Below are 15,513 nucleotides of genomic sequence, written 5' to 3'. Positions count from 1 at the left end.
ATTATTTTGTGAGTGGGGTCAGATTAGACAAAGAATATGCGACGGCACAACTAGGAGAACATGGGAGGACAAGTGGTTGCGGTCACCTTGGTCTTTTCAAGTAATCACCCCACGTTTCCTAGATTGTAATGCGACTGTGAACTCAATAATGGAAAAGCCAAGTATGTGGGATGTTAATTTTATAAAAAGCAAATTTTTATCTGTGGATGTGGAGAAGATTCTCTATTCCAATTTGTGAAAAAGCTGGGAGTGATACACTTGTTTGGCACTACACAAAAGATGGTTACTACACTGTAAAATCTGGCTATTGGCTTGGTATGGAGTTAAAGCAATTGGGAGTGGTAGTAGTGGTGAGAGTAATGTTTCCAACTCCAATAATGTATGGAGTATTATTTGGGGCCTTTCCGTCCCTAACAAAGTCAAGCTCTTTCTTTGGCGAGATTGCCATGCATTTTTACCCTGTGTTGAGCGTTTGTTTATACGCAAAGTGTGCACTTCTGATATTTGTTGCAGATGTAGCTGCGGGAGTGAGACAGTTTGCATAGTCTGTGGGATTGTCAAAAGGTGCAAAAAGATTTGGAAGCTTACATGGTTGGCTGGGGCTGTGAAGAATTGGAAGGAGAGATCGTTTGCTGATCAGGGTTAAAAATGAGGGTTCGGTTAAGGACTTAGAGTTTTTCTGCTTACTCTGCTGGTTAATTTGGAAAATTAGAAATGAGGTGATTCACGGAAAGTTGGAACTGGATCCCAGCATTAGTGTCCGGAATTGTAAGGAATGGCAAACTGAACTGAATCAAGCTCTGAGTTGCAAATCCATAAGTGCCTGAGCTCGTAATGGAGATGCTAAAGCCCCTACGAACAGTCCAGTTATGCAGGTTAATTCTTGTTCAAATTATCTTTTGTATTTTGATGGTGCTGTGGACAAGGCAGGAGGAAAAGTGGGCCTGGGAGCGGTGCTGCTCAACCAAAGAAAGGAGTTGGTAGGTGCTATATTCATACCTCTGCCTTTTTCCCTTGGTCCTGCAGCTTCTGAGTCCCTTGCTCTTTGGCATGGTTTGGATTTTTGCAAAAAGCTGGGAGTTACTAGAATTGGTGTTAGAGGTGATGCTTTAAACGTTCTGAATGGTCTGAATGTCCGTAGCTGGGACTTGAGTGACATTAGTGGAGTTCTTGATGCAGTAAGGTTGAGTATGAGTGAATTTGAGTGGATTTCATGGAAGCATGTGAAGAAAAGATTAAATGGAGTTGCACACCAGTTAGCTAGGTCAACGCTGGCCTTGACTGAAGCTTGGTCTTGCAGAGAGCAAGGGCCTTTATGGCTCATGGAGTTGATTGCTGTAAATTAATTGGTTGTGTTGGGGGTCCTCTGTTGAGGATATTACCCTATTTGGTGTACCTTGCCTTTAATATTCCAATCAAAAAAATAAGTTTTTCCAATAATTTAGTGTACTAAACTTGCCATTTTGATACCTGCAATGTTCGATCTGGCTCATCACAATGAAGCACATTTGCTTCGACCAAAATAAATTGGGAAATTTAGAAAATTAGCGTAATCCAAGAGAACACAGAAAGTTCACAACGTTTTCTCAAAAGAGCAACCTCGAGTTAGTATTCTATTTTTTTAACATACGCTCCAATCCCTTGGGCAATCAGCAACATGATCAGAAAATAGACAAGGAAATATAAAACATTGATCCTTTTTTTTTTCTTTCTGCTATGTTCCAACTTTTCAACTTCTCTTTTGTTGGCCATGGAAGGAATATATACAGAGGAAGAGAAGTAGGAAATTATAAATTTGAAAAACTCTAAAAGCCCTAGGGGTTATATGTACATCGTCATTTGGGGATTAACTCTCGTTCGAAGAAAATGATAAAATCAAACCAATTACTTATTGACAATGAAAATAAAATAATCTCAGCGAACGTCAGGAGGGGCAGTCAAACCATTACCAAAGGAGTAGCTTTCACCAGCAACCTTGGCAACCACCTCATCCTTGCAAGGTCCGGCGCTTTTTGTTACTGAAACTGAGCTTTTGCATCCTTGACAAACAAAGTTTGCAGGAACCAAATCAGAGTCTGGGATTCCAGAACATCGAGTGTGCCGCCACACACCACAACGATCACAAGCCATCATTCTCTCTCCGTCATCATCCTTTGCTCCACAGCTGCACTCCACTGTCCACCCCTCCAGCCCTCTCTCCATACTAAACTTACTCCATCCACTCTTTGCATTGCACCGCCCTCGCACCTGAACGTACTCTGCTGACCCTAGCAACTTCTTGACCTGGGTGGATTCATCAACACCGCCATAGTCAGCCAACTCTTCAGCTTGAAACCTTTTCAAGACCAAATATACATCTTGAAAAGCTTTTGATGCTGCAAGCTTGAGATCAGATACAGTAGCATTAGATAGAACAATCAGTTCAGCAGGGGGATCCAGAGAGGCATATTCTTCCAACTCGTCTGTAAGTTCAACTCTACATAAAAGACATATAACAGAAGGGTCATTGATTGACATCTTTTCAGGCTTGTAGTCTTTCACAAACTGCTTGCAGTCAAGTAGCTTTTCAGCACAGCTGACTGCAAGATCTCTTGTTCCTCGAGGCACATCTTTCATCATAGTTTGGGGGTGAAGCATCAACTCATATAAAAAGCGCATGTCCAGAACAAGATTTTCTTCTGATAGGCATTTAGAGGTGGAAGAGTCATTTGATGGGCTGTTTCCAGCCTCGAGTCTGCAAAAAAAAAAAAACAGCACGTTACAAACTTACGAACCAGAGATTCATGACAAATTATAATTGAAATGAACTGCTACGACAGTATTGCCAACGCTGTTAAACAGTGAATTAAGCAACGCTGCAGATTCAAAATGGAGGCCTAAGCTCTTAGACAGTTCCGTCTTTCTATGAAACAACACTCCAAATTCAAAATTTATAATATCTTTGACAACTTCAAAATAATATATGTATCCAAAACAGGGTACTGTTACTGACAATAACAAAAGTCAACCAACACTTCTCCTTTCACTTGGTCTTTAAAAGTTCTCTACTCCAGGGATCTAGTTATTAGGTAACAGAAAAACTTAGTATGAGACCCAAAAATGGTGCTCTTGCAACCTTGGAGACGAGCAAAATTCCGGATGCTTAAATGAACTTGGAGAAAATCTGGATTGAAGGAAAAATTAGCTACTACTACAGAACCATACTTTTAAACTTAGGGAGGACCCTAATCAGATTTGGTGTTTAAAGACATTTAACTATCTTAGAGTCCTAAGATCTGCAAGTCCTTTTTCCCTCTCATACTAATTATTCCCTAAACACCTGGCTTGAATCAGGGCCCCTCCTTCTGAACCCGGCAATATTTAGAAGACATCAACTCTAGCATATAGGTCGGTAATACAATCCCCAATCCACACACGAAGGCTAACCAATCTTACTAACCCCTCATTGGTACAAGTCATCACTCCCAACTGAAAACCTGTGAGGTAAGTTACCTAACCTGTACAGTCTGTACTCCATGCTTGTGCTTCCCAAGTAAAAACCTTAGAAATGCTAAAAATTGAAGAAACATCTAGCTTATCTACCAAATACCTAGACAAGTATTACTCGAGAAAACATTGAGCGCAAAGAACCAGACGCATGTGTACCACATAGAATAAGGAAGGATTTCAGCTTTATTAAATAATAATAACAAAACTATATAGTAAAGAATTAAGAGCAGTGACAAAGTGACCACAGACAAGACGATTGACATAATGTTAATTTAAGGCTGAAAAGCTCAAGATGGTAATCACTTCATTTGAAAATAGTGTAATGCGTTCTCTAATGGATTGCAGTTGCAATTTCCAATGGAATGGAAAAAAGATTGCAGTTGCATCAATGGGATTAGCCAACAGGTCATAAAATAATACCTATTTCCTACAAAAAGGCTAAAACTTTACCATCCTTAGATAAAGAAGGCTGACCCTTAACCTAGCAGGATTAAAGGGACAATTATAATTGGTTTCTGCATTATTTTAGATCGTCACCCTTTTAGCAAACTTATTGGCATGAACTTTCTTTATCTGGCCAGAAGCTAATATATGATTACTATATCTTATCCTTCTCTCTATTCTTCCCCCTCTTCCCTAACACAAACAAACCAAAAAATTATAAGTTGCATGAGCATCAACACAGTTTGAATTCTGCTGATACACCAAGGACTGAAAAAAATTAAATTTCATTGCATGAATCTCCGGATGTCAGTCTCAAAGGGTGGGTATTCTCATATCGTGCTAATCCTATGTAAATAAAAGCACGTCAATAGATCCAATTTGATTTTATACTCAATTCAGATGAACCCCTAGTTTTGAGTTGAGTTTGATTCCATTGGAACTTCTTCAAAGGTTCTCTGGCCAACTCAGATGATTTTCATGTATAAAAACTATTTTCAATATACTATTGATTAATATATAAAATTGATTTGGGTCAAAAATAGGAGAGAAGGTAAGGCAGAAGGTAAAGCACTTATATAGTGAATTTGGTCAAAGATAAAACAGTTCTGGTGGTGGGAAGCTATGAAAATCTTTAGGTTAATAAAGGGGTGAGGTTCTCTAAAAACAAGAAAATGCAGACATTAATAACATAGAAGCCGGATTTCTCCCATGAAACTGGCAATATGAGTTTGATTTCAAGCCAAAAACAAAAACAAAAAAAACAAAAACAAAAAACAAAAAAAAGGTATAATACAAAATGGAAACGGGAACAAATATTGAGGCTGTAAATACAACTAACCTGTACTCCAAATCACCATCAGCATTGCGTCTCGAATTAACGAAGATCCCATCTGCTACCATTTTTCCTCCAAGGTCGTTGAGGCAATAATCCAGGAGATCGGGTGGCTGACCCTTGTATATGGCTTTCCTAAGATTACGTTGATTTACCCAAGTCAACCCAGTAACTGCACGTAGCACCTTGACCATGGCCTCTTCTACACATTCAACGTCAGTCTTCGTCCAAGAATACAGAACTCCAGAAGCTCGTCGCTTCTTGCTCATGGCATCATCAACTCTTGAAGAACGCTTGGGAGCATCATGAATCAATTTAATTAAGAAACCAAAGAGATCTTTTATATTCAAAAGCTCCCGATCTGATAGGGACTGGTATTGCAAGATGAGCTCACGGATGCAAGATGGAATTCGAGGTTGAGCAAGGAATATGGACAGGGGTAAAGTAGAGAGTTTTTCAACAGCTAAATTATAGGCATCAAGAGTGAGAGCAAAACTACCAGTAGCAAATTCATAACCCCAATCACCATACCATGGATGTCCTTTGATAATTGCATGAAGTAGCCGATACTCCAGCCCATACTTCTTTGACACATCCATCACACTGACCATTCTGTTCATGTGTGGAAAATGACAAATTGGAGTTTATTGTGATGAAAGATTGGCAATAATAAAATAAAATAGGGCACAGATAAAAGATCATTATAAACAAAGATAAAATAAAGATTGCAAATCTTGAGTGAAATAAAAGCAAATATGATAACCCAGAATATCTGCTTTAGAATCCTCTGTTTTATGAACAACAAAAAGAAGTAAGGACATGGTCAACTCATGTAGTGCGTGGTATTTATCTATTTATCTCTCACGATTACAACGGAGGCTTCATGGTCAACTCCTTGTGGAGTCATCATCAATACCACCCCCACCCCAAAAAAAAAACTACTCAAGCCCAGCTACTAAGCACAAGACTACACATGAAAACTCTAAAAGAAATTCAAAAATACAAAGAGGAAAGAAAACAAACCTCACACCAAGAACTTTACAGAGCCGATCCCAAAAGTCCATGATATGACATCCAGAAAGCATCCTCGAGCCACCTTCCCTTCCATTTACCCTGAGAAGGTGTCCAAAACCATTTGAATGGACCACTCCATGCAGAAGATGGTTTGTGTTCTCTAATTGATTGTACACCCAATCTTCAACGTCCTTTGTACTTGCTTCAAGGTTGCAAGATTTGCACCTACAACCAAGAAACATTTCCACAATATAAGAGATCAAACTCACTCAACCGAGTTAACAGCAGTAGAATAGACAATTATCTATTAGTATGAAAACATTTAGTAAACTGATGCACCTCGCTGTATAGAAAAAACCCTTTTTGTTTAATAGTCTTTGTTATGTTTGTATTTCTGTGAAACATTGGGCTATTATATAACTTCATACATTCTTCTCCATTACTTTTAAAAGTCTCTACTTTGCTTGCTTGAGCAACCATCATCACATATTCACATATATACCAAACTTAATGCCAAGTAGCAATATACAGAAACAAGTTGATCATGTATATCAAAGCTTGGAGGTATCAGATAACAAGGTGTCTATACAAACAATATATTCTATTGGAAGACGACAGACACATGGATCTATATATAAATGCATATTGATCACAAACCATAAGCAACCAAATGATAGTGGTGAATTATGGATATGCATAAAACATATATGAATACGTTTCTTATATGTATGTCATCTGCTTGGCATAGGTATCAGTATCTATGTGACATAAGCCAGCATAAATCAAATAAACCATGCTTAAAATAACTAGATAATATAATCAGAAATAAAGCAATTATGGAGAAAAAAAAAATTCAAGTCCTCACTTGGATTCGTAGATATGCACAACATCTCCACAGCATATACAAGGCTTGTGATACCCACCAATGGAATTACCATCAGCCTTGATAATAAAATGATAACGTTTCCCGCAAACTGGATGACCACTCCATCCTAAATGTTTGAGAAGAAACAAAGTCAGTCAGGTGAGTTCTGACATTATTATTGGTGGACTGTACAATTTGAGAAGGTTTGATCAAAACACTCATACAAGTAGTTATAGTCTTACAAACACATGAGATGATTCCAACCTAGAAGGTGTCCATGATGCCTAACCATAAATCAAGTTCATCGAATCAATTCCCTACTTTAGTCTACAAAATGGTCAGGACAATAAGGTAGTATAAGAAGCTCTCTTTCGTCTCATGAGCATGAACTGTTAAGAATGTAAGTGGTCAAGGGTCATGACTTCTTCATCAAGCATTTGTGTGTGTCTGTATATATACACACACACAGAGTCTACAACCTCAATCCAAAGCTCATCAGTTTAGTAAAGAAACTAGCTCGCACATTCATAATTTCCATCGCCCCTAAGCGGACGCTCAATCGTCAGTCTCACACTCCCACTATGTCCGACTTGCTAGATATCATATCACATTGTGAAGAACAGTTGGTCATAATTCAACATTAACATAAAAGTAGAAGTCTCAAACTCAACGCGGCCGATTCCAGCTGTCAAGCAGAAACAGTTATCAGCTCCTGTCATGGACTCATTGTCATGACCTGTGCAAAGCACCAAACATCCAACTTGGTGCTCATTCCATCAGTCCACGAGTAAAAATCGCCGTGCCGTGCCGTACTACCATCACCAGAGGACAACTCCTAATCAACATCACCGGGGCCACGCTACCCCATTGAGCAACAATTCACCTAAACCTTTTCCTTTCAACCAGGGAATTTACACTTCTAACTCTTATGATTAACATTTAGCAAGACACAAATTATCATTTTAATCATGCTAATATGGATTAATTAAAAAACAAAAAATAAAAGATGAAGATGAGAAACAATTCCAAAAGGCATACAACTCGGGGGGGGGGGCGAGTCAACTCACCGACAACTCGGCACTGATCACAATAGACGTTTCGAGATCTGGCGACGTCCTCCTCGACGATATCGAGGCACACGACGGGCGGAGCAAACGCATCCGGACCGTCCGCCGCGAGCTGATCCGCAGCGTCGCCGACCCGGAAGTGGACCTGCCACGTCATCAGGTGAGGGAAGAGCGACGACGGCGGAGGAACCAGCGCATGGTTGGAGAGGAACTCCCTGACGGCGGTCCTGAAAGGCCCGGTAGGCTCCGGCGAGGAGGTCGAGGAGGAGGAAGGGGAGGTGAAGAAGTCGTTGAGATCCGCCGTAATCCGCCTCTTCATCCGCTTCAGAGGCCGCTCGTTCACAACCATCACGGCGGCGCGTGGGGCCCGGGGATTCGAAGAAGGCTGTAGATCGAGCAAGACTGGGTTCTGTGATTGCTGTTTCGCGCTTTTTCTTTCTATCTATCTATTGAAGAAGCCTCAGAAATCAAATTCACTTTTTTCATCTTCTCTGTAAAGTTAGGACGAATTTCTTCTTCTTCTTGTTTCTATTTTAAATTTTTGAAAAAAATAGTTTGACATTTAAAAGAGAAAAAACCGGTAGGTGATGAGATCGGAGAAACCAATTTTAAGGAGGGATCGAAGTTCGAGGGAGGAATCAAAAACAAAAAAGGAAACCAGGAATTTATTGTTTTCGGTGCCGAGTCATGTGCACCACGTGGACTTCTTTTTTCTCGTCCAGAATCAATGTAAACAAAACAAAATAGGATTGAAGTAAAAATAAATTACAGTTTCTCTACTGTAAAAATTGTCACGTCGGTAAAACCAACAAAATGTTTTTGTTGTTCTGGCAAGTCTATTTCTTGAAACAGAGCTGTCAATTCCAACACGACTCCACACCCGAACGGAATAAAACGTGTCGAATACGCGCGAGTTGTTTACACTCCTTTGTTTCATTTGTCAGTAAATTGCAATGCATTTTGATCAGGGGTGTAAATTGAATGAACTTATGCGCTCTAATCATGCTCATGGAATTTACAAGAACTCCTCTTCTATCCTCTCCCTTCGTCTTTTCCTCCCCTCATCCCTCTCTTTCTCTACTTTCCTTGCTGATGCCATTTCAAATTTCCAATTACAGTGACTGGCAAAAACCAGTAGGGCCACTAATGCTGAGCTACAGAAAACAAATAGAAACTCGAGAGCTCGGTTTAATGATTTTCATAATACTGTATTATTTTCTTTAATCAATTTTCAGAATATTGAGTGGATGATAGAAAACTGGGAAGTTGTACAAAACAAATAGAAAGGAGAAGACATGGAATGTTATTGCATTAAAAAGAAACAAGTAGTTCAGCCTTACTTGAGATAACAAAATCATCATAAATAAAAAGTATTCTTTATTGACAGTTGAACTATTAACATGACATTTTACTTGTAGTCACGGGTCAAAATAAAAACTGTACTAAAATCAAGTTGGAACGCTAAGGGCGCGCTCGATGTCCTCCAACGATCGCCCTTTAGTTTCAACAACATTACCAGCTATGTACAAGACAGCAAGCAGACAAACAGCAGAGAATCCCAGATACACTGAGCTGATCCCGAACTTGGTTACAAAGCTCAAGAAATACAGGCCTATGACGAAGTTTGATATCTGACGATACAGAAAAATAAAAATTTAGTTAATAAATCAGAAAATGGATGTCTGTTCATTTCATTCAGTTTTCATCACAACAATAGCCGTTTGGATAGAGAGGCACACTAGATCTGTGTATAATTGTATGTGTGTAATGTATGTATAGTATATGTATAATTTATGAATCTTGTATATATGAATTCATACATGACCAAATGCAGCCTCTGCAATCGGGTTATTTTTGTTCCAAATTTTTTATTCTTTTTTTCTGGGTACAGAATCATTAATTTATGTTTTATCATTAGAGTATCACCAAGTACACCATTTGATATTCTAACAAAAGCCAAAACAAAGTACGCAATTGACAAAAAATTATCGTAAAAAGATATATTGATTAGTTAGGTACCATCTCACTTCAAATATATACAAAATCTATTGCCACTTACCCAGTGCATGCCCAATGACAAAGAAACTGCTTTTGCTCTGATTCTTGAAGCAAATATCTCTGGCAGAAGAAGAGCAGGTACAGGGCCAGCACCAAGCGAAAAGGACAATACATAGCTGTTCATCAAAATAAGAACAGTGTTTAGATATGAACATGAACATCTAAAATGGATGTGTGGTGCTTTTTGCAGAAGTCTCTAACTTACAGAACAGTCCCAGCAACAGCAAAGGTGCCGGAATATGGAGCTAAAACACTCCAGGTAAAAGACAAAGCAAGCAGCAACATTGAGGCAGCCTAAGCAAACAAACAAAACACAAAAAAAGAAGAGAAAGTCAGTATACATGAGAAAGCAGAAACTTCTCCATTCAAAGTTAAATAATAGACACAACCAAGCAAGTCGAATTGCATTGGACAATGAAAATCTTTTATTGCATAATGTTTGACAAAGGGACTTAAATTTGCTTATTTTCTGCACAAGGATCATCTTTTATCATCCCGATTATAGCTACTAATTTATTATGAATACCAAAATGTTTATAAACGACACACATAGTTAGAAGAAATATTGAACCATAGAGTTTAAAGTTTGATCTTGTATGGGGTCCCGAAAAGTGACAGCTCAAAATCATTGGACAACATTGGAAGAGTGCATATATATTTGCTTGTATATCATGTAAAAAGTGTGTTCCTATACTTCAAACAATGAAACAAAGATAATATTACCATTCCTCCAAAACTTATGAGGAGAAGGCTCTTCCTTCCCTGTCTGTCCATCAATGACGATGCAACAGCCGTACCTGTTAAAGATATAATCCAGAGTTTGAGAAAAGTCACAAAACAGTATGATCACATTACAAATTTTCCAAATTCCGAAACTAACCAAAGACATTTGCCGCTCCAACAAGAGCACTTGCTGCAACATCTGACGTTATGCCAGCACTGCGGAATACAGAAGTGGAATAATAAACCACGGCATTTATCCCAGCTAACTGTTGGAACAAGAAAAGTGCCGCACCAACACTCACAACTGTACAAAAACATAGATGTCAGGAAGAAAAAGAAATGTATGTCAAAAGCATAAATACTAAGAACTAGGCAAACCTTTCCAATAGCGGCTACTAAACAGATCAAACCATCCTGCTTCTGGTTCAGCAGATCCAGGACTTGTTGATGTTAAGTCATGCATCACCTCAGTTACTCTCTCTTTTCCGTATAATGTTTTTATAGCCTTTTCAGCTTGAGAAGTTTTCCCTTGCTGCAAAATAAGGCACTGTTAAGCACTTCCACTGAAAATTACAATTTACAGCTGAACACATAATATAGATTTAGGTAAGACAACTTTGCTCATATTGATCAAAGGATGGAAACCTGTACGAGCCATCTAGGACTTTCGGGTGAAACAGCCATTCCTAAAGCCAATAGAACAGAGGGAACTATAGCAATGCCAAACATTGTCCTCCACCTAATAAATAATATATACGGTGAATTACGAGACAGACAGAAGTAGACCAAACAGAGGAAAAACATAGACCTGCTAGATATAGTGATAAGGTTTATATGCTCAATTCTCATGAATACTGAACATAGTGATAATTCATTCATTCATTGACAATATCGCAAAGCTATGAATTAAATAAGGAAGATTATTATATTTTATATACACATCAGTAACTCAATCAAAGAAGTTCAATTTGGCTCCAGTGACAAATTATAACTTATCAACCAATCTTACAATTGCAAAGATTCTATTTTTCATTTTGAGATTCGAAACAAGAATAGTATTATTATTTTTCTAAAATATTCATATTTCTGCTAATAATCTCACATAAATGCTATATCAAACTCATATATGTACTTATCTTTTATTTCAGGCATTATTGCCAAATTACCCCAAACTTGGTAGATACTGTCATTTTCCCTGCGAGTTTCAATATCATTCAACCTCTCTATCAATCAGCATTTGCATTCCAATTATTCGTCCATTCGTGTTACACCACCTTTAGGTCACATTGAGACTTGAGGATGCCACACATGCACCATTTTATGATTGGGATATCATAAATAGTTCCTACACTTAACCATATGTGCCACCAATCCAACATAAATGCAATATGTATCATTGATTTATGACATTATCTCGAATTTACCCCAAGTTTGGCAATTTCCTGTGTTCGAGCATAAATTGTGGAGCCACCCAACTCCAGCAATTCAGCATTTCCAATACCATATATTGATGTGACATGCCATCCTTAGAGCCCATTCATTAGCTGTGGGAATCCCGGATATGCCCCATGTGGTAGATGCAATATATCCAAAACATCAAAAAGTAATTTTGAATATTAAGAAATAGAAACTTAAAAAGTTCATGGACTTTTCCAGTTGACTCCAGCTTTCATCTCCTTACATCCATTTGGAATCAACCAAATGAACTCTTACCTCTGCATATTTCAAGCTTCTTCTAAAACTAAACTTACAACTCACCAGAGAAATCGATTGCCTAGCAAAATTTCCAATTAATATGTCTTCTGTTTTACAGTGAGCAAATGTCTGAATAGACTTTTACTCGAACTATTTCCATTCACTTTATTAGTGTACTTGCCAGAGAAGTAGATTGAATAGCAAGAATTCCTATCAATATGTCTTCAGTTTTAGAGTGAGCGATAGTTCTGAATAGACTTTTACGCTAAAACTACTTCCATTCACTTTAACTAGACTTTCCCAGTTGACTCCAGCTTTCATCTCCTTACATCCATTCACTTCAATTGTGTTGTTTTAGCTTAAGTATCCAAAACACACACACACATGCATACAATTCTCAATTGCATGCACATGCACAAAATATTTACAAAGAGCAGAAAAAAAAATGCAAGGATGATACCATAACGGATTTGCTGATAAAGGTAATCCAGCCACCAGTGCTCCAAGGATTCCAAGACATATAAAAAGCTGGTTTACAGATCCAAGTGCACCTCGAATTTCAGTTGGGGAGATCTGACCAAGAGATCACAGTGTTGATCAGCCAGTAAATAGAAAACAATAACCGGGAGCAGTATGTAAACACTAACATTACCTCAGAAATGTAAAGTGGGACAATTGCTGATGAGATGCCAATTCCGATGCCAGCAAGTAAGCGCCCAATTATCATTTGCTCAACACTCTGTGCAGTGGCACTGAAATAATAAAAAGGCCAAGAAAAAATATCAGTGAGCTTCTAGTGTTTTTATTGAAGATCATACCTAAAAATCCAAGACAAAATACAGACCATAAAAATGCTCCAATCGTGAGTGGAATTGCATCAAGTTGAAAAGTCCTAGTTCTCCCAAACTTGTCAGCCAATGACCCACCGGTGAAAGATCCAACTGTGGCACCGGCCAGAAGTGTGCTTACCACCCACCCTGCAGAAGGCATAAGGTGGAAACAATGAACTATACATTCTCGAGAGCAAACATCACAATAATTTAAAAAAAGTATGAATATTCAAAAAAAAAAAGCAAAAAATACTTCATAATGTATTGTACTCATTGCAAAACATTATGTGTGAGTGTGTGCATGTGTGTGAGTAAGAACTCATTCAACACAGACCGCTTATAATTTGGCATTGTATCACAAAAATTAGGAAAATGAAGAACATGTACTCCATGACACTAAATGGATCATAATTTAAGAACTTAAGTCGAAAAGAAAACAAAAGATAATAATAATTATAATAATAATAATAATAATAATAATAATGTTTAAGCTATTTTCTCAGGTTTAATCAAATAAAAAGATTAGACATGCCTTTTATTGCAACGTTTTCAGCAATACCAAGATCCTTGGACAAGTACTCAAGAGCACCATTTACCACCCTGCAAAAGAATGCAGGCAGATACAACCATAAGATTCTCATGTGACCAAGTTATACAACTGAACTATTATAAAAAGAGAAAGGCTTGGTCTTGAATTATCTTACAAAAATATACACAGCCGGCAAAAATTGAAGAGGAAAGAGAAATTACAGTCATGACTCATGACTGCATACATATCTTCTGACCACACTGATTTGAATATAAAATGCATACAGATTGTCTGAGCAGACCAATTTGAATGCATAATGTAAATGAAACAGTGCGTAATTAGGGAAAAAAACATGTCCAAAATAGAAGAGCAAGTATTTTCTTTGCCAACTTAAATCATACCCAAGATGATAACCAAATAGAATGGCTCCAAGACAGGCAACACCAACATATGGTAATACTGTTCCAGATGATTTGACTTGAGGCTTGGGAGGAACAAGATTCTCAATGTCCCCATCTGCAGCAAAATCAAATAAAGTACAGGTAAAAACCAAAGCATAAAATGTTCAGTTGGGTATCAAAATACAGTCACTTAATCGAGGCATTCCAGATACAATACTACATAGCGCTCATAGTAGCATCACGCAAGAGGATATGTTTTACCAAACTGAAGTGCAAGTAAATCGGACATGATCCAAGAAAAATCCCAACTAACAAAGCTTATAGAGTTGGCTTGTTTATAATGTCAGCTTTTTTTCCGCCGATTAAGAAAAAGAGCAAGACAGTTGGTTATACAATCATGAAAACGACTATTTCCATAAAGAAAGCACAAACAAATGACAAAATGTCGAAAATCCAATTTCACGTCATTATAGAAACCCAAATCAAATATTGAATTCCAGAATTGTCATTGTCCAGAACAGTGCTCAAAAACACGTTTGTGTAACAAAGTTTATAAGCAAGCACTGTGATTGAAAAAGCATACCAGAAGCCTGAGCCCTGACTGATCTGGGTTTCAAGGAGGTCATGGAAATCCCATCAAGCCCGATTCCATGTCGTCCAAGGTTGGCTCCCATAGTGAGCTTCAATCCACCCAAGCTGCTGGTGGTCCTCTCAGTCATACACAGATTTCTTCTCACTTGGCCAAAACCCAATACCTTTCTCTGCTGTTGGACTTTGACCCCAAACACTAGGTTCTCCCTAACCGAACCACAAGTCGACGCTTGCATTTTTATCTGGTATTGTAAAAAAAGAAAAAAAAATTGCACAAAAAATCTCATTCCAAAATGCAAAAATGATCACTTTAGGTAGAAACAATAAATTGTATATGAGATTATCAAAGAGTTTCATGTTACCTGGGCAGAATGATGGTTCGGAAATTCAGAATTGAGGACTGAGAGTGTGGGAGATGAGAAATTGAGTGATTGGAATAGTGAGATGGAGGGGGAGGCGAAGATTGGACAATGTGAGAGCTTAAGGGGGGCTCTTGTTCTTCTTTCTTGGTCTCTCAGTCGGAGTCCGACTCCTTTTATTTGCTGCTGTTTTGATAACTACGAGACTGAAACACACTGGGTCCCAACGTGTTTTTTTAATCCAAAACAAAACAAAACAAAAATGAGATTCATCAATGCGTCCCGACCTGAGATTTACATTTACCGAGTTTAGACGGCGATCATCATAATATTTACTTTCACCCTCCTTAGTCTATCTAGTGAACCAAAACTCGACTTCTGTTCAGTTCAGATTTTGAGAAAGCTTTGTTTTGGAAAGTTGTAGAACGCGTTAAACCAAGTTCGTCAGCACATCCAAAACAGAGTAACTCATTCAAGTTTTGAGGGCAAATCCAAACAATTTGTGATGATTTAAAGTTTGAACAAGCGTAATCAACGGTTACCGAAAACTACACTTTTTTTCAATTTTGTAAAGAGACCAGGAACAATACGTAACCTGATTGGATATGTAGTAAGT

The 15,513-nt window shown here is 38.1% G+C and overlaps 2 protein-coding genes across 2 annotated transcripts; both read right to left on the bottom strand.

Annotated features, from left to right (window-relative positions):
- Window positions 1-1,615: 1,615 nt before the first annotated feature.
- LOC126799432 (PHD finger protein At1g33420-like) lies at window positions 1,616-8,377 on the bottom strand. The gene is made up of 5 exons (XM_050526638.1): window positions 7,712-8,377; window positions 6,645-6,771; window positions 5,789-6,004; window positions 4,772-5,377; window positions 1,616-2,734 (listed from the first exon to the last, which is right to left on the bottom strand). The coding sequence occupies exons 1-5, from the start codon at window positions 8,058-8,060 to the stop codon at window positions 1,915-1,917; spliced, it is 2,118 nt and encodes a 705-aa protein (XP_050382595.1). The 5' UTR covers window positions 8,061-8,377; the 3' UTR covers window positions 1,616-1,914.
- A 616-nt stretch (window positions 8,378-8,993) lies between these two features.
- Window positions 8,994-15,029, bottom strand: LOC126799441 (plastidic glucose transporter 4). The gene is made up of 14 exons (XM_050526649.1): window positions 14,901-15,029; window positions 14,531-14,780; window positions 13,948-14,062; window positions 13,550-13,617; window positions 13,032-13,164; window positions 12,840-12,939; window positions 12,648-12,760; window positions 11,138-11,231; window positions 10,871-11,024; window positions 10,650-10,796; window positions 10,493-10,566; window positions 9,975-10,063; window positions 9,771-9,885; window positions 8,994-9,342 (listed from the first exon to the last, which is right to left on the bottom strand). Exons 2-14 carry the CDS (start codon window positions 14,772-14,774, stop codon window positions 9,160-9,162), a joined length of 1,629 nt encoding a protein of 542 aa, XP_050382606.1. The 5' UTR covers window positions 14,775-14,780; window positions 14,901-15,029; the 3' UTR covers window positions 8,994-9,159.
- Between the last annotated feature and the right edge of the window lie 484 nt (window positions 15,030-15,513).

Source organism: Argentina anserina, chromosome 1 (genome assembly GCF_933775445.1).
Source record: "Argentina anserina chromosome 1, drPotAnse1.1, whole genome shotgun sequence".
Classification (NCBI taxonomy): domain Eukaryota; kingdom Viridiplantae; phylum Streptophyta; class Magnoliopsida; order Rosales; family Rosaceae; genus Argentina; species Argentina anserina.
This window is presented reverse-complemented; position numbering and strand designations above follow the sequence as displayed.